This window comes from Pipistrellus kuhlii, unplaced genomic scaffold, assembly GCF_014108245.1.
Source record: "Pipistrellus kuhlii isolate mPipKuh1 unplaced genomic scaffold, mPipKuh1.p scaffold_m20_p_13, whole genome shotgun sequence".
Classification (NCBI taxonomy): Eukaryota; Metazoa; Chordata; class Mammalia; order Chiroptera; family Vespertilionidae; genus Pipistrellus; species Pipistrellus kuhlii.
In genome coordinates, this window is record NW_023425438.1 from 38,393,858 (window position 1) to 38,413,376 (window position 19,519).

At 54.5% G+C, this 19,519-nt stretch overlaps 1 protein-coding gene across 1 annotated transcript; it reads right to left on the reverse strand.

Annotated features, from left to right (window-relative positions):
• Positions 1-9,110: 9,110 nt before the first annotated feature.
• LOC118717543 (putative N-acetyltransferase 8B) lies at positions 9,111-11,052 on the reverse strand. The gene is made up of 2 exons (XM_045580909.1): positions 10,921-11,052; positions 9,111-10,301 (listed from the first exon to the last, which is right to left on the reverse strand). The coding sequence occupies exon 2, from the start codon at positions 10,249-10,251 to the stop codon at positions 9,559-9,561; it is 693 nt and encodes a 230-aa protein (XP_045436865.1). The 5' UTR covers positions 10,252-10,301; positions 10,921-11,052; the 3' UTR covers positions 9,111-9,558.
• Positions 11,053-19,519: the final 8,467 nt, after the last annotated feature.

Sequence of the window (19,519 nt, forward strand, 5' to 3'; positions counted from 1 at the left end):
GATTTCGAAGTAGTAACCGTCTAAGAGTGCGGGGCAGAGTGGTAAGGCTGTAAAGGTTTGGGAGCAGTACTTTCTTTACAGTGGCCTGGCCCACAGGGGCGCTTTATAACATTACTTCTTATCTAGATAATAGTCCCTTTTGTTTGTGTTTTTAAACTTTTAGAAAATAAATTACTTTTTTAAAATATTCTTGACTCCACATAAAACAAGCCCCAGAGGGTCATTTCTTTCCCATCCGGAGCTGAGCCATGTCTCCCGAGTGCGTGGGGAGCCGCAGTCTAAAACGGTCCGTACGGGAAATGGGCCTTTCCCTGGAAGACCCTGCCATGGCCTCTGCGGAGAGGGTGTCTGTACCACCGCGCACGCCGACTCCCAGCAGACAGGCTTCTCAGGTCTAGAACTCCCTTAGTCTCATCCCAGCTGCTGGGAGCTGTAGGCCGGGAAGAAAGGCCACTAACCTTTGGGGAATTTTCCTTTACCCACCCCCTTGTTTGCAGGATTAAAGCCTCAGAGCATTTATCGTCTTACATGGCACCAGTGTTTATAATCTGGAAAACCACTTCTGAAAAGCAGGATTTAATGTATGTGATAATGGGGGGAGGGGAGAATATATATATGAATGATAATGCACATAAAGCACTTAATCTTGTGACCTGGAATTAAAGCTAAGGCCCAAAGTGGAGCCAGGGAAGATGCTCAGCAGCCTTATTCTAAGTTCAGCGAAGCTCTAGCAGGGCCTTGGGGGCCAGCTGCTTCCTGAGAGGCAGAGGCAAAGAGCAGGCCCTGCCACCAAGCGCTGCTCAGAGCCGTCACGTGCTGCCACCTGACTCCCTAGCCTGGGAGGCGGCTGTGAAGAACCTCCGACGGTGCATGTGTGGGGCTCCTAGCTCTTCCCTGCCATGCTGTGCAGGTAGTCACTCTGGGCCAGTTCACCTGTGAAAGTAGAGCATTAATATGTGTATGCCCCTTTTGGTTGTCAGATGCTGTGGCTGTTTACATGTGGGAAGTTATTAGAATACAGACAGAAAGTGTCATTGTCTGGAAACTTGGGTCTGCAAGGACACAGGCAGGACGGAGTCCTCTTGGGCGATGAGTGTGATTCTCTACGTCTGGCAGTGTCCTCCTGGCATCTTCCCAGAACATTTACCAGTGGATCAGGGTCTGGGAAGCCCCAGGTGGCAGCCCGCTCCTCCTCCTAGCCCAGCCAGAATGTACCTTATGGTGCCCCCAGAGCTCAGGATAGTTTCCCCACTCTGCCCACATCGGTTCGCTGAGCACCTGGCCGAAGCTTCAAAGTCACCACCTCAGCTGTCACTCCTTGGCCATGGGGCTGCTCTGCCCCGCTCCACCATCTCCACCGGGGGCTTTGTTCTTTTGTTCTTGCACAGATGAAGCCCAGGCCCTGGGCCTGGTTCTGATTTTGGGGATTCACTCTTTAATTTCTCCTTCCTAAATCTAGTTCACACCTAATCCGAGAATTCTGCCCTCTTTTTTTCTAGGAGGTTCAGCTCCAGCCTCTTTGGCCACTCCTCTTCCCTGAGGACAGCTTCTGTTCTGTCCACCCACCCCAGACAAAGGCCTCCCAGTGACCACCAGCACATGCACTGTGGCTGAGGGAGTGTATGGAGAAGGCAGTGTTTTAACTATAAGTCACAGCATTGTGTGTCCCAAATGATTGTGCTGGCCAGTAGTTAGAGAGCTAGGCCAAACCGGCCATGGTGGCTCACTGGTTGAATGTGGACCTAGGAGATCACAATGCAATTCCCAGCTGGGGGTCTGGCAAGAGGCAGCCAGTTAATGATTCTCATGGATGTTTCTCTCTTCCTCTCCCTTCCTCTTTGAAACCAATAAAAATAGAAAGAAAAAAAAAAAGCTAGGCCAAGCTGAATCATTGATGTCTTCATCTTTACCTGTTTTGGAGCTGGGTGATTTTAACTTAAAATGTTTGTTTTATTTTGACGGGCTGTAAACCCTTGCTTAAAGCCCTTTCCCAGTTTCTCACTAAATACTCATGAATTCGGGTTGGGTGGAGGTCTGGGCTGAGTCATAGCAACACTATTGGCCTTTAGGGGGCACTCTTGAGTCATCTCACAGCTTTCCCGCCCCCACAACTCCCCAAGGTGAAGATCCTGATCTAAGGAAACACTTCCCCCAACGCTGGGTTGTTTTCCAAGTCTGATTGGGCTACATGTTAAGGGGATTGCAGTAACAAGATGCATATATGTGGGCTGTTCATTTTCTTGGTCTACATCTCTATTCCTATCTGCTTGCTGTAATTGGCCTCAAAGCACCCAGCAACTCAAGCCAACCCATCCTTAGACTTTGAAGTAAATTATCTCTTTTTTTCCTCCTTGTTCTCTTTGTTTCCTCTGTTGCAGGTACCATTACTCTGGGTCAGTGGTCGGCAAATTATGGCTCTTTGGCCCCTTGAGTGTTTAGCAAAGGCCAGCTTAGGAGTACCCTAATTAAGTTAATAACAATGCACCTACCTACATAGTTTAAGTTTAAAAAATTTGGCAAAGAAATGTCATCATACTGTTGATATTTGGCTCTGCTGACTAATGAGTTTGCCGACCACGGCCCTGGGCGGTCTTGTTTTACAGGTAAATCTGAGGCTCTGTTCTGGGCTTGGAGAGAATGGGGCCCTTCAGAGGGCGTCCCAGCTTTCTAGACTTCTGCCGGGGTTTGGGTCCGGCACGTCCTCAAAGAGGCACGGCCAGATGCACACATTTCTAGAATCCCTGACCCATTCTCTGCACAGTGTTCACCCAGCCTCATCATTGCTCCCCACACAGGACAGCCTGACATCAGAACCTAAGCCCAAAACCGCAAGTAACCATGGGTAAATGCGCTGGCCTAAAAAGCCTGCCGACTCTAACTTCATTTCACAAGATGGGGCCCAGCTGAGGAAAAGCGGGAAACTGTTCACATAGTTCCCACTGTCGGCGTGGCCAGGGGAGTGACTAGGAAGCAGCCCTCAGGAGACACACCTGGTGCCATCTTAACAAAAAACAGGTGTCAGTCCAGACCCCAGAAAATAGCTAGGAACAAAAGGCTTCCCGAATCTACACCTAGATTAGGTGTGTCGAACTCAATCAGAGAAGGGGCCAAAATCTAAAATCCAGCCTAAATCGCGGGCCGAATGGTTTACTGAACAGTCATAAACTGTCATTGTGATGGAAACGCAGCGGAGTGCAGTGATGACAGCGCGGTGCGGGCCACATTGCAAGGCCTGGCGGGACGGATTTGGCCCGCGGGCCTTGTGTTTGACACATGTGACCTAGATAGTAAACTCCGTGGGGCACGAATTATGGCTCTTGTTCGCTTTCTTTTGCTGGGGCCTTGCACACAGTGTGGCCACAGGTTAACTCTGGATTTGTCGACTGGCACACAGTGTGGTCAGTCCAGATTGCAGGCAAAGGCTGTGGGAAAGACTTCAGGGGGATCTAATTGGTCGGTTACATGAAGCACCTGATTGTTATAGAAACATCTGATAGAGTTTGGGATTGAATAGTGTTAAATGAATAGAAAAGTAAACAACCAGTAAGATCATTAAAAGTTCCAGGAAAAAGAAGGCAAAACAAAAATATGTAAGAGAGGATAATGTTTTGCCATGTAGCTTAGCTTAAACACAGAATATTGATGGACCCCAAACAGTAACATAACCCCTTTGAGAATCTGGGGAACAGGAAAGGTGCATATGCGTGGTGGAGGCATGGCATCAACCTCCTGGTGGCAAAACCGGACCATCAAAGCGCCACATGCCGAAACCGGTTTGGCTCAGTGGATAGAGCGTCGGCCTTTGGACTGAAGGGTCCCGGGTTCGATTCTGGACAAGGGCATGTACCTTGGGTTGCAGACACATCCCCAGTAGGGGGTGTGCAGGAGGCAGCTGATCGGTGTTTCTCATCAATGTTTCTAACTCTATCCCTCTCTCTCCCTTATAAAATATTTAAAAAAAAGGAACCACAGGAGCCCATTAAAGAGGTGGAAGTGAGTGCACAAGGGAAAGTGTAAGGGCTACTCTTTACCACCACAAATCCATAGAACTCAGACCCTTTAAAATAGGTATACATATCCTATATAATAAAGAGGCAATATGCAAATTGGTCCTCATGCTGTCACAAGATGGCTGCCCAGCCCCACCCCTGATCAGTCTCTCCCACCCCAATTGAGGGTGGGGAGGCTAGCCAAACCCCCACACACAGCCCCTCACCCAGGCTGGTCCCACCCCACACTTTCCCAGGGCTGGGGGTACCCCAGGCAGGCTGCAGGCATGTGTTGGTCAGAGGCAAAGGTCCTGGCTGTCCCTGGCCTAGAGAGTCCAGAAAACCTCAGCAGTGACCAAAGACCAAGACCGAGCGGAAAGGTCCCTGTCGGCGCTTACGGCTCAAAGTGACAGGAGGAGGCAGAGCGTCTTGAACCTGCAGCCCTGGCATCTGCACACCAAGCCTTGGGGAACCTGTGGGTGAAAGGTGGAGAGCAGGGAGCTGGGGTGTGGAGCTGGGAGGGGCCTAGAGTCTATGGGAGCAGACCGCCTGCAGAGGTTGCTGTGACCCACGTTTCTCTCTCCTCCCCCCACTCCCTGCGCGCTCCTCCCCTACATCCCACTCTCTCTAAAAAAAAAAAATCAATGGAAAAGATATCCTCAAAAAAAAAGTCCAAATTGGTAGTTACAAAATAGTCACAAAGATGTAAAGTACAGCATAGGAACTATAGTCACTAATATTATAATAACTATGTATGGTGCCAGGTGGGTGCTTTGAAATAACAGAGGGACACTTTGTAAATTATATAATGTCCACCATGCTGTGCACCTAAAACTGATATAAAAGAATTTCTCAGCTAAAAAGTTTTAGTGCGTGACTTTTTTAAGTAACAAAATAATTTTTCAATATATAATGTAACTAAGGGTTTATAACTTAAACTTTTTAAAAAGGGAAGATAAAACAACAACAAAAAAGGGAAAGATAAAAATGCCGGGTCAGGAAGCCTAAGAGAAGGTAGATTAGGCTAAAACAATTCAAAAGGCAAACCATACCAGGCGTCCTCAAACTTTTTAAAGTGGGGGCCAGATCACGGTCCCTCAGAGAGCTGGAGGGCCGGACTATATGAACTACTAATTCCTACTGTAACACCTCGGCTGCGCTCACTGCCCAAAAAACCTGGTGGGCCGGATCAGACTCCTCTGCGGGCTGCATGTGGCCCGCGGGCCGTAGTTTGAAGACCCCTGGTTGCCTGTCAACAGTGAGGACACAGTGAACTACACCTTTAAAAGGGGAAGGAGGCCGTTTCCGTGGGTGATGCCAGGTCCCAGCCAGATAGCACGGTCGGTTGGAGCATCATCCTGTGCACCAAGAGATGGCCGTTTCCATTCCCCTTCAAGGCTCAGACCTGGGTTGTCGGTTCCAGCCCCCGTCGGGGCACGTACAGGAGGCAGCCAACTGACATTTCTCACATCAATGTCTTTCTTTCTCTAAAAATCAATTTTTAAGAAGCATCCTCCAGAGAGGATTGAAATAAGAGTGGGAGGTGTGAGAGAAAGCAAAGGTCACGAAAAGTCATGCTGCCTGGGAAAGCAGGTGGAGAGAAGGTGTGCGTGTGCCTGTGCGTGGGGGCTGGTGTCCTGCTCACCCTCCCGTCTGTCTCACCCGGCAGTTCAGGTCCAAAGGTCTCCAGGTTACAAACATCATCCAGGCACCAGCTGCTCCTGCTGCTTCCAACAAGAAGCCACTCGTGTCTTCAGTGATCGGGGAAAGGGAACCCCCATATTGCACCCAACAGACAACGGAGCCCTCTGTCCCAGCCGCCTGTCTCAGAATGCCCCGTGGCCAGAGCCCATGGCCAGAGGGGGCCTTCCCGCCGCGCGCAGCGCCCCTGAGCCCAGGCTGCTGGCAGCCGCGGGGCCCCCTCAGCTCCCCTGCAGGGCGCTCTGGCCTCCTTTCCCAGGCCCGCAGCCCTGGGCGTTCCCACTCCTGTCCGTGGGCACTTCCCTGCGTCCCTGAGCTGCTGCTCGGGCAGCAGAGCCCTGACCCAGTGGCCAGCACACTCATCAGTCACAGAGCCAAATGTCAACACGCACAACGACTGACCTTTCTTCTGAGAGCCAAATTTTTTAAACTTAAACTATATAGATGGGTGCATTGTTATTAACGTAATTAGGGTCCTCCTAAGCTGGCCTTTGCTAAACACTCAAGGGGCCAAGAACCACGTGTGGCTCTCGAGCCGCAGTTTGCCAACCTAATCCAGCATGGCCCTGTCCCTGCTTTTCCACTGGGTGCAGACTCCCCGGGGGAGGTGCTGTGTGGTCCTTCAGCCCTGGCTGCGGGCAGTGGGCCCACAGGGCAGCGTCCCCGTGTGTGTCTGCGATGCTCAACACAGAGGCCCCACCATTCTGTCCTGTCGGCCACCTGGCCACAGGCTGCGCTTCCTGCATAGCTGTTCCCAAAATAAACTTCTGACAAGACTCGTCGTTAACAAAACCTGAACTGTTACCCTCGGGGTATGAAGCCGAGCCGGGGCACGGTGACCTTTTCCGGAAGGCGACTGTGAGGTTTGCGATCCGCGCCCAAACGTTCATGAACACCCGCACCGCGGCAAGCCGAGTCCTGTTGGTCTTCGCCTCGCTGCTGCCCTCCCGGATGCTTAAAAACGAACGTTTGTCACAGGGGGAACAATCAGTGTCCCTCGGCACGTGAGCGAATGGACGACGTGTGCTGCATACGCCCCACAGCCTCCCGCCGGCCCCTCACAAGGGGACTTAAATCCCGACGCGAGCTACGACGGACGATCCGTGCAGACGTGATGCTGATCGGACACAGAGGCCCGGGAGCGTGTGACGCCACCTGAGCGCCTGGCACCGGCGAACGCTGCGGCAGGAGGGGGACGCCGGCGGAAGGGGGGGACAGCTCACTGTGTCCGGTCGTAGGTTCGGGGCCTGGGAAGTGCTGGCTGCAGACAGCGGTGACGGCGAGACGGCGCTGTGAGAGCAGCTCGCGTGGCTGCACTGTACATGTGAAAGCGGTCAGGGTCATGGCTGTGCCACCAGCATAATCACACGCAGAGCAGAGAGAGGAGGCGGCAGGCCCGGGGGGAGGCTGAGGGGGCGCAGGCAGCAGCCCTGCCTGGGCGACGCACCATGTGGGCCCCGTGAGCATGCCAGGCGGAGGCCGGTCACGGGAGGCAAATAGATAAAAAGAACGGCCGGGTCACCCGTACGCGGTTACCTCAAAGGAAACCTTCAGGTCTAAGGTTTATACCAAGTTCAGAGTAAAACCTCGGCCTCCACATCGAACAAATGACTTAGGACCTAAAGGAGGCGAGGGGGGTCTGGCCTCAGCATTCCAGCTTCTCTTCCTGCCGGTTCAGCCGCCGACCTGAGTCACCACGGACCATGTCCTCGCCCTTCCTTCCTGGAAAAGTCCGTCTCCTACCCCTGCCCAAGGGGTCCTGCGCACATCCCTACATTCCCTTCCCTGGGTCCCCCGCCTCACCTCGGTCTGCACCCCCGGGCCTGCGGGACCCACTGCCCACAGCACCAGTTCACAACACACAAACACACACAACACACACACACACACACACACACACACACACACACACACACACCAGCATCCTCCCTCGGCCGGAGCCCAGGCCCAGGGGCCCCAACTGTGACTCAGACGCCCAGGTGGGTGCCCTGCTCGACGGCAGGAGGATGCACAGGTGCCCTCCGCCTCTCCTGTTGGCCGGATTGGGCCTAAACACCGCACCGCCCTCCCCGCTTTGCTAAGGATGGGCTCAGCCCGGCAGCCCTTCCCCCAATGAACACCTCTCTTCTCTGTTCTCCTCAACCTTCTGCCTGTTCTTTGTGATTCTAGCACGATCTAAATGCTTCCATTTCTTAAAGTCGAATTTCACACACATTATCTGAAAGGGTACAGTCTGGGGGTATTGAGTACGTTCGCCATCTGCAATTGCCTGCCCAGAGATTATCATCCCAACAATTATCCTTGCGACTCAGCTGGAGAAAGAGGATGGTGGAGGCGAGGTTGAAGGAGAACGTTCCAGAGGGAACAGCAGGTGCGAGGCCGCAGAGAAGGAGCTTCGTTCACTGGGAGAACGAGAGCCGCTCGGCGAGGCTGGTGATGGACACACTCGTCCTTGGTTTTCTGTTTCGGGAGCAGAAGCCCTGGCCCCTTCGGGAAGCCCTTGCCAACGAGGGGGTTACATGCCCTTCTGACGTCCTACCAGGAATTCCCTCATCCCCATCATGACCTCGAATCTGCCCCTGCCCCTCCAGGGCCCCAACTCAGCTCCTTGGGTCTGGAAACCCCTGGAGGGCATGGACCCTGTCTGCCTGGAATCAGTGAGCCCGTTCAGTTGTTATTTTAAAAGCCATTCACATAATCAGATTCCCCGTGAAGCCCTGGCCTCCAGCACCAGGTGCCCATGCGGGAACTCCGCCTGCGGGCCCCCTGCTGGGCCCAGACAGCTGAGGGGAGCAGGTCCCTGCCTCTTCCTGCCCGTCACGGAGCATGGACCCCAGTCCCTGCCATTATACACTGAAGCTGGGACGCGGTGAGGGGCACACTGGGTGAGAGGGCCGTAGTCATGAGCAACAGAACATCTGTGGGGCAGATGTGCCGGAGATGCGCCAGGGGGAAGGGTGCAGGAGCTGCACACAGCCCTGGGCTCCAGCCCCACCTCACAATCGATCTGACAGTCTTACCAGAGGAAGCAGTTAAGTTGAAGGAACCTGTGAGAACCTGGAGTCTCCGGGCTTTTGGGGACAAAGGGGGGGTTCCAGGTGTCACAGATCTGAGAAACTGGGCGGCCCCATTTCTCTCCCTGGACACCAACTCCCAGCCAGTGCGACCAGGGTCCCAGGACCTGCAGGTTTAGCCTGGAAGTCAACATCCCACTCTCTGTGGCTGGCTCCCTTCTCAGACCCTTCAGCAGAGCAATGGGCCTAGAGCAGACCGATGGCCCCCGGACCCACCTTCTCACCTGGACCCATCCCCCATCCCCTGCAAGGCCCTCTGCCAGGAGCCTCCACAGCTGCAGAGGCGGGTCCCTCCTTCCCGCTGAGCCTGGATGTTAGCAGGTGAGACCTGCAGAAGCTTGAGATGCACTTGCTTGTTTCTGTTTCCCTTGGGCTCATTCAGTTACCCTGAAGCCATGCCCGAGCGAGCCTGCGGGCACCTGAGGAAGCCCAGGCACATCACTCAGCCAGCCCCACGGCACGAGAACCAGCCACCCAGGACGTGTGGACAGAGCCGAGACCAAAGAGCTGCCCAGCCAGGCCCCATGGGCAATGCTGACTCACACAATCCAGCGAAGTAAATGTTTATTCTTTTGTGACTGACTTTATGAACAATCTTGTATCACTAGTTAAATGAAAACAGTGGCATCTGAAGAAGACTAAATGGAGCAGAACCACCACCATCCCCGTGGGGCTCGATGTGAACAAACAGAAGCTTTACTGAGCTGTCACAGTGAGATTCGGGGTGAGCTTGTTACACCGGCAGAGCTTGTGTTGTCCTGACTAATCCACAAGGACACAGATCACAGGCCCTGTCACTGCCCTGGCACCTCAGAGGCCTGAGCCAAGGGGAGCCGATAGGTTAATTCAAATGCAGGAACAGCAATGAGCTCCCAGCTTTTGGCAAAGAAGTGCTGGCCGGTCTTGCGGAAGCCCATGCTCTGGTAGAGGGCCAGGGCGGAGTGCTGCAGCATGCTGGTGCTGAGGACCACCTTGCTGCAGCCCTGGTCCCCCGCAAACTGCAGGACGGTCCTGACCAGGGCTCTGGCGATCCCCTGGCCCCGGTGCTCCCAGGACACGCTCAAGTGAAGAAGCTCCAGCTGCTCCTTCCGCAGGCCGGGCCCCCCAACGGGCAGGGCTGCCACCGTGCCCACCACCTGCCCCTCACGCTCGGCCACCCAGAAGCAGGAGCCCGGCTCGCTCAGGTAGGTTTTGCTGATGTCGCACATGTCTGTGCGCAAACAGTTGGACACATACTGGCTCCAGGGGTATTTGGCCAGGACCCTCAGGGCGGCCAGGAGGGCGAGGCCGGCCACCAGGGCCAGAAGCCAGGACCCAGAGACCAGAAGCAGGGCCAGGGGCCCCCCAAGCAAGGGCACAAGAGTCTGTGGCAGCCTCAGGAGGTGGCGGAAGGTGATGGGGGCATGCTCGGCTGCGCCCTTGGAGAACAGGTCCAGGACGCGCGGGCGGTCGCTCTCCTGGTACTTGCGGATGTGAAAAGGCGCCATGGGAGGCTTGTGGGTCTGAGCCTCGAGTCCAGAGAGAGAGCCAGGCAGCCCTGGGGAAGAGAGAGGAAGCCACGTCGAACCCCCTGTCTCCCACCTCCTGGTGGATCCCCTGCTGAAGGGCTTGTCTCTCTGCTGCTGCCCCAGGACGTAGGACACAGCTGCAGGGAGCACGTGTGGGGTCAGGAAGGCCTGCATTTGGCCTGGCTCCATTCCTTCGTAGCTGTGTGACCTTGGACATGTTGCTTAACCTCTCTGGGCCTCTTCCTCTGTACAGCAGCATAAAATCAAAGCCTGCCTTCTGAGGTTGTTCTGACAATTTGATAAAACAACGGATTCAAAGCTCTGGTATATAAAGTATCACCCCTCCCTCCACTTCTCCTCTTCCTGCCTCTCCTCTCAGCCCCTTGCTACTTTGGTGCCACTGTGCAGCAGCCAGAGCAGGCGCCCGTTGCCCTTTGGTGCCTCTGCCAGGCCCGCACTTTGCAGGAAGCTGTGTCCCCAGCACAGTCTCAGCAAAGGCCCCTTCCTCCTCGACGGCAAAGGGTCAGGCTGCAGAGGTGGCTGAAGGGCCCGACACCCAGCCTGGCCCTGCGTTCCTTGAGAGCCAGAGGAGGGCCCGGGGCAGCCGGCCACCCCCAGAGCCCTGTCCTTCCTCCCGCGTCCTCTCACCTGTCACCACAGAAGCCTCCAATGTCCAGGGTGGCCTCAGCCTGGCCTCCTCCCTCAGCCTCTGACTGGCCTCCAGGAAGACTGTGCGGGGCTGGCTCTGGCTCTGGGGCCAGGGCCTGGGGGCCGCCTCACTGGCTGGCTCCCGGCCATGTCAATCATCAACCCCAGTGTCCGGGAGCCGGGCTTGGACAGGGCAGCGAGCCTGCTCTCCATTCACTTTGTAATGGCGGGTCATTTCCGGGAGCTGGGGGAAGGGTCTGGACCACATTCAGGGTCTTCCCACTTGGGGTCTGTCTACACCCCCCCCCCGCCTCCTGGTCTTTAGGGAGACGCTCAACCACGAGCCACACGGCCGGGCGAGAGCGTTTTGTTTGTTTTGTTTTTTAATTTTTATTGATTACGGTACCACATAATTGTCCTCACCCCCCCATTCCCATCCCAAACCCCTCCCCACATATGCCCCCACCCCCTGTTGTCCATGGCCACTGGCTAGACCCATATGCATGCATACAAAGTCCTTTAGTTTATATCTCCCCCTTACCCCCACCCTCCCCTACTTTCCCTCTGAGGTTTGAAAGTCTGATTGCTGCTTCTCTTTCTCTGGGTCTGTTTTTGTTCATTCGTTTATGTTGTTCACTATTTCCTCTAGATGTGTGAGATCATGTGATCCAAGAAGTACGCTCGTAAGAACCGAAACTGAGACAAACCAGGAGAGCGTTCCTTTCTCCCTCATCCGCGGGGGGACGGTGGGTGGTTTCCCTCGGGCTCTGTGCGTGCTGCCGCGGTGAGATTCTCACGCACACGCCCTGGTGTGGGCCCGGCCTTCAGCTCTTCTGGCGTACACCAGGAGCGGGTCAGAGGTCCCGTGGTCCATCTGTGTGACATTCTGAGGAACTGCCAAACTGTTGTCCAGATGGCTGCACCCTTCTCCTTCCCCACATGAGTCTGGTTTTACTTTGCTGTCCGCCAGGCACTGCTGCCGGCACACACAGCGGGACGGACGAGAGCCGGCATTCCTGAGAAGTCAGGTGCCTGGCACTGTGAGAAAGGTGTTTTCCTATGCTGTGCTATTGTACTTTTTATTTCTTTAGAAAGGAAGAGAGAGGGAAAGAGAAAGAGAGAGTTTGGCTGCCTCCTGCAATCTAGTGCCCTGATTGGGGATCGAACCCGCAACCTTTGGTGAACCGGATGATGCTCCGACCGACTGAGCCGCCCAGCCAGGGCCTGTGATCTGCCGTTGCCATTCACAGCCGCTTAAGAGCTGAGGTTGGTATCAACGCCCCCACTTTACAAACGGGAAGCTGAGGCCCGGAAAGGAGATCTCACACACACACACACACACACACACACACACCCCGTGCCCGGCCGCCGGCCGCTGGGACCGCAGGCGGAGGCTGCTCTGACTCCGGGGTGCGTGTCTGCTCCTCTGCGCCCCTGGCTCACCCCCAGGCCGGCACCTGCTGAGTCCGGGTGCGGAAAGCCCGCTGTCTGCGGGGTAAGCTTTATCCCTGGAGCCCTGCCAGCCCCTCCCGCCAGAGGGCAGCCCACACTTGGGCAGATTCCGGTGTGTGGCAGAGGCCCTTTGTGCCTCAGGATCCGGTGTGGGCAGACTCCTGGCCACCGCCAGCCACAAGCTTCTGCTGCCCACTCCCTCCTTGAAGCCTTCGCCTCTGTGTTGCTGTCAAGTTGTTATTTCTTTCTTTAAAAAAAAAAATTATTGACATTTTTACAGAGAGGAAGAGAGAGGGATAGAGAGTTAGAAACGTTAATGAGAGAGAAACATGGATCAGCTGCCTCTTGCACACCACCTACTGGGGATGTGCCCGCAACCAAGGTACATGCCCTTGACCAGAATCGAACCTGGGACCTTTCAGTCCGCAGGCAGACGTTCTATCCACTGAGCCAAACCGGTTTCAGCTCAAATTGTTATTTCTTAACAAGCAACTGCTAACTCACTACAGCTGATTCACTCCCGTTGGTGGGCACCAGTACCCTGACCAACTGCTTCCTTCTTCTTCCTCCTGCCCAGAGCCCTGATGAAAGCAGGTCAGGACACAGACATGCTTATTACTTTGAGATTCATTCACCTTGCACATGTCACCAGGTCTGTTCATTCCTTCTCGTTACCAAATAGTATTTCCACCTCCTGCTGGTCCGCCCCCAAACCCAAGCAGCAGCCGAGGAGAAGGGAGACGTGCTGCTACATAAAGCCTCTTCCATCAGATTAAACGCGTGATGAGCTGCAGAAAGCTGAGGGGGAATGTGGGGTCAGCATTCTAGGCTCTCCTCCTGCCGCATCAGCCACTGAGCTCTGCATCACCACGGACCATGCCCTCCCTGCTTCCTACTTTCTGGAAAAGTCCGTCTCCTACCCCTGCCGAGGGGTCTCTGTGCACATCCCTACATTCCCTTCCCTGGGTCCCGGCCTCCTCTGTCTGCACCCCCCAGGCCTGCACTGAGGAGAAACGCTCCCGCCAGTACACACACACACACACACACATGTGCACACGCACACGCACGCACGCACACACACCAACATCCTCCCTCTGCCGGAGCCCAGGCCCACGGCCCCCCGACTGTGACTCAGATGTGATAGGTCCTCCCTTCCTCCAGTTGATGTCAGATGTAAACCCCGCCTGCAGCCAGACATTCCCGAGCACTGAACCACCAATCAGCACCTGCCCAATACCCTAAGCCCCCATTCCTAGCCCCCAGGTCCCTAATCATAGACTTTACATGAAACCACCCATCAGCGTGTGCTGAGTGCCCTAAGCCACGCCCCCTATCCTCCCCTTAAAGGTGCTCGTACCCCGGCCCTCGCTCTCTTCCTCGCTCTCTGGAAGCAGCCGGCAGTGGTACTCTTCTCTTCAATAAAGCCTGTGTTCAATAAAGCTTCTCTTCAATAAAGCATCCCGGTCTCCGGCCCTCTCTGTTTCATCTTTCAAGAAGCCCAGGTGGGTGCCCTGCTCCACGGCAGGAAGAGGCACGGTGCCCTCGAGGCCTCTCCTGTCAGCAGCCTCGGGCTTACCCACGGCTCCGCCCTCCCCGCTTCCTAAGGGCAGGCTCAGCCCAGCAGCCCCGCCCCCAGGGAACACCTCCTTCATCTCTGCTCTCCTGTAGGGAGCTGCTATGGGGTTAAGCCTGGGACTGACCTGCTGGCAAAGCCGAAGACAAGTCCCAGCTTAGAGGGCACAGACTTCTTAGCATAATTAAGCTTGATCTTATGATGCCCCCTAGATCCTTCCTGGGTAGCTAATGGGCTGTGGGAGGTGCAGCAAGTGTTGCCAAAACAAGTGAAACTCACAAGAACATTGTAACTATGGTGACCACTACCTTGTTTACCTCTGGCTATAAAAAAAAAAAAAAAAAAAAAAACAAAACATCAGCTTGCCCTCTGGATCCTCTCTGTGGCCTCAGCCAGGCACAGGAGATCCACCTAGACCCAGCTTTTTCTCTGTCTTTTCTTCATCCTTCGCCAGCCCTCCCTCAGGCTCGCCGAACCCTTGGCTGTGCTAGCGCGGCACACTCACCCCCAACTTTTCTATCCTCTTTTTTTTTTTTTTTAAATATATCTTTTATTGATTTTTTTTACAGAGAGGAAGGGAGAGGGATAGAGAGCCAGAAACATGGATGAGAGAGAAACATCAATCAGCCGCCTCCGGACACTCCCCACTGGGAATACACCTGCAACCAAGGCACATGCCCCCAACCGGAATCGAACCCGGAACCGAACCCGGAACCATTGAATCTGCAGGCGGACGCTCTATCCACTGAGCCAAACCGGTCTCGGCTCTATCCTCCTTTTGAATTAAGGAGCCAACCGGAGGTCCGTGAGGTCCGAAAGGTTGGTGACCGCTGATCTAACTCATCCTTTTATACCGGATTTTGAAAAATAGCATAAAATTATTTTTAATGCCTGCATTTAGTACATTCATTATGTCGTACAATCACCTCTATTACGTCTCAAAACGTGCTAACCACCCCAAACGGAAACAGGCACACGTTAAATTACCAGTTCCCCTCAACCCCCGCCCCCCAGCAACACTTGGCAAACCCCCTAAACCTCCGAAACTGTCTTGATAATCCTCTTTGAAATTTCTGTTTTGGTTCCCGATCTCACAGTAAATTTCTTATCCATCACACCTGGTGCATCCATCTGAGCTGCGGTTTAACTCGCTACCCTTAGGCCCCTGTCCTGACGCAGGCATCCTCAACTCAGACACAGGTGCACCCACCGGGCAGCTCTGGAGCCCTCACATGAAAACCCGCTTACAGAGCCGAGAGGGGAGAGGTCAAAGGGAGGGGGGAGGAGACTTATGTAATACTTTAAACAATAACGAACTTAAAATGTTTTTTAAAAAGCCATGGCACAGGAGCTCAGAAGATGGCAACATAGGTAAACGTCTGTACTCGCCACCTCCCTCAACCACATCAAAATTACAACTAAAACACAGAGAAACCACCATCCAAAACTGCTGGAAAGCTGGCTGAATGGAAGTCCTACAATAAGGTGACCAGACATCCTGCTTTTGGCGGGACAGTCCCGATTTTTAACAATTTGTCCGTGTCCTGCAGAGTTTTAAAAAAGTCCCGATTCTTTCCAAAAATTGGGACTTTTTTAAAACGTCTCAGGACAAATTGTTAGAAATCGGGGCTGTCCCGCCAAAAGCGCAAAATCTGGTCACCTTATCCTACAACCAGAGAGGTGAAGAAGCAAGCACCCGGAGGCTGGCAGGAGGCGCAGAGGCTCCGAAGAGGCTGGGCTGGCACCCACGTGTGCTGCTTTTTTAATCGGAGGGAGAGTGCCCCTGAGGAGGGCGCCTGGAGGAGCGAACGGTCCCACCCCCACCCCAGCCCCCCAGCTAGGGCCCCAGAGCTGGGAAAAGAACCACGGGCTGTAAAAACCAGTGTGGATGGGGCGCAGAGACACAGAGGCTGCTGGAGACCCAGCTGCTCCTCTTAACAGGCCGGCACCACAAACTGAACTTACAAGCTCCCACTTCCTCGGAGCTCCAGGGCCTGGCGAGGCTCCGGGGACACAGACACATACCAGGAGGATCTGGAGTGTCTGGCATCAGGACAGGAACTCGGGGGCGGCTTGCAGGGATCCTTAGTCCGATGCTGGGACCTCCCTGGTGGCAGGGCTGACTGGCAGCCATTCTGTGTGCTCCACCCTGGTGATTCCGTAAGACCCCGCCCCACCCAATTTATAACCCCACCCACGCTGTGTACAGCAGCTTTGCATATAGATTGCCTTTCCTTCCTCTGGGTAAAATCTCTCAAACAAGCTGCAGCTGGGCCAGGGAGCCCAAACCTATCAATAAAAGGCCCAAGGAGCCGAAACCGGTTTGGCTCAGTGGATAGAGCGTCGGCTTGTGGACTGAAAGATCCCGGGTTCGATTCCGGTCAAGGGCATGTACCTTGGATGCGGGCATATCCCCAGTAGGGGGTGTGCAGGAGGCAGCTGGTCGATGTTTCTCTCTCATCGACGTTTCTAGCTCTCTATCTCTCTCTCTTCCTCTCTGTAAGAAATCAATAAAAATATATTTAAAAAAAAAAATAAAAGGTCCAAGGACTCAGCACCAGCACCAGCTGCCTTGCTTCATAGCTGGGCCTCATCTGGGCGCTCCCAAACCCCAAACAGAGAGGAGGTATCTGCAGATCTCTCTGAGCTCCTGCTGGGTGGCCCCAGGCAGTGGCTGACTTTGCACCTCCTTGGAGACCCAAGCGCCAGTGTGCCCAGTGCTCAGTGTGAGACCATACTAGATTAAAACTCTTCACATCCATAAGCTACACACTCAAGGGGCAGACTCAGTGAGCACCAAAGCCCCACCAAAGCAAGTCCTGCTGCACAGGGGTGTCTCCTGCACAGCAGCTCTTCTGCTGCAGTAACAGCGGATCCCCAGAGTCAGTTGGCCTGGAGGTCAATTCCTTCCAGTGACACCAACAGCAATCAAGGCTCAGTTACAACAAGACTGTGCACACAGCCCACAAAGGGGTGCACTAGAGCTCCCAGCTCAGGTGACTGGGGAGACGGAGCCATTGGGATATATATATATTCTAAAGAACAATATAGACAAAATAGAAACAGATTCATAGATACAGAGAACAGACTGATGGTTGTCAGAGTGAGGGGGAGGGGGTTTGGGGCTGGGTTAAAAAGGTGAGGGGGTGCCGAAACCTGTTTGGCTCAGTGGTAGAGCGTCGGTCTGCGGACTGAAGGGTCCCAGGTTTGATTCCGGTTAAGGGCATGTACATTGGTTGCGGGCACATCCCCAGTAGGGGTTGTGCAAAAGGCAGCTGATCGATGACTCTCTCTAATAGATGTTTCTAGCTAGCTCTCTCTCTCTCTCTTCCTCTCTGTAAAAAATCAATTAAAAAAAAAATATATATATATATATAAAGGTGAGGGGGTTAAGAAATACCAATTGGCCCTGGCTGGTTTGGCTCAGTGGATAGAGCATCAGCCTTCAGATTAAAGGGTCCCGGGCTCAATTCCGATCAGGGGCACATGCCCGGGTTGCGGGCTAGATTCCCAGTAGGGGGCATGCAGGAAGCGGCCGATCGATGATTCTCTCTCATCGTTGATGTTTCTATCTCTCTCTTTCCCTCTCCCTTCATCTCTGAAATCAATAAAATAAAAATTTAAAAATATATTTTATTGATTTTTTACATAGAGGAAGGGAGAGAGATAGAGTTATAAACATCAATGTGAGAGAGTCATTGATCAGCTGCCTCTTGCACGCCCCCTACTGGGGATGAGCCAGCAACCAAGGTACATGCCCTTGACCGGAATCGAACCCGGGACCTTTCAGTCCACATGCCGGCGCTCTATCCACTGAGCCAAACCAGTTTCGGCAATAAAAATATTTTTAAAAAGAAGAAGTACAAATTGGTAATCACAAAATAGTCACAGCGTAGGGAGTATAGTCTATAACACTATAAAATATAGCTATGTCTGGTGCCAGGTGAGTACTGGAAATACCAGGGGGGATAAATTTGTAAAGTATATGATTGTTTAACCACTGTGCTGTGTGCCTGAAACTAATGCAAAACAGCAGTGAATGTGAACTGTAACAGAAAAACACAACAAAACAAGAAGACTCCATTGGCAGTGAGCGTGGACTTGGTCTGAGGAAGGTGGGCCCAGGAGCAAGCAGCCTGGGCGGCCAGGCCTGTCCCGCTGTTTGGCCACATCAGCCCCCTCGCCGGGATGACCCGGCAGCAGGGAGCCCGTCCAGTTGTTACTTTAAAAGTCGTTCAAATCATCACATTCCCCGTGGACCCCTGGCCTCCAGCACCAGGTGCCCATGCGGGAACTCCGCCTGGGGGCCCCCTGCTGGGCCCAGACAGCTGAGGGGAGCAGGTCCCTGCCTCTTCCTGCCCGTCACGGAGCATGGACCCCAGTCCCTGCCATTACACACTGAAGCTGGGACGCGGTGAGGGGCACAGACGTTTGGTTTAAAGCCCAGAAGTAGGGCCAGTTACACAAGTGGCCACGTTTTCTGAGAATCTCGGGGAAGCTGTTGGGCGCAGGCCTGGAGGAGGAGGATGGGCTGACAGAGGGGACTGTCTGGGACCCCAAGGCCAGGGAGAAAAGAGACCTAAATAAAGGGTCACGGCTGAGGCCCAGGGTTTGGGGCAAGAGAACATGCATGTTGGAGCCACTGTGATCACGGTGCCCGTTTGGAGGCAATGTGCCTGTTACAGAGCGAGGCGGCAGGGCTGTGCCAGGTCTGAGGCCTGGGCTAACCCTTCAGAGGTCAGCCAGGAGCAGAGGTCACTGCAGGGAGGGAGAAGGCCTGTGTGTCCCCAGATACACCTGAAAGGGACCCACCAGATCCTGAACAGTCGCCGCGGGGTGGGGGGGACCCAGTGAGAGACTCCAGGTCACCTGTGAGCCACCCATGCCGGAGATGTGCCAGCGGGGAAGGGTGCAGGGGCTGACATTCCGGCCCTGGGCCCCAGCCCCTCACAATCGATCTGACAGTCTATCCAGAGGAAGCAGTTAACTCTAAGGAACCTGTGAGATCCTGGAGTCTCCGGGCATTTGGGGACAAAGGCGGGGCCCCAGGTGTGGCCGATCTGAGAAACTGGGCGGCCCCATTTCTCTCCCCGGACACCAACTCCCAGCCAGTGCGACCAGGGTCTCAGGACCTGCAGGTTTAGCCTGGAAGTCAACATCCCACTCTCTGTGGCTGGCTCCCTTCTCAGACCCTTCAGCAGAGCAATGGGCCTAGAGCAGACCGATGGCCCCCGGACCCACCTTCTCACCTGGACCCATCCCCCCTCCCCTGCAAGGCCCTCTGCCAGGAGCCTCCACAGCTGCAGAGGCGGGTCCCTCCTTCCCGCTGAGCCTGGATGTTAGCAGGTGAGACCTGCAGAGGCTTGAAATGCATTTGCTTGTTTCTGCTTCCCTTAGGCTCATTCAGTTACCCTGAAGCCATGCCCGAGCGAGCCTGCGGGCACCTGAGGAAGCCCAGGCACATCACTCAGCCAGCCCCACGGCACGAGAACCAGCCACCCAGGACGTGTGGACAGAACCGAGACCAAAGAGCTGCCCAGCCAGGCCCCATGGGCAATGCTGACTCACACAATC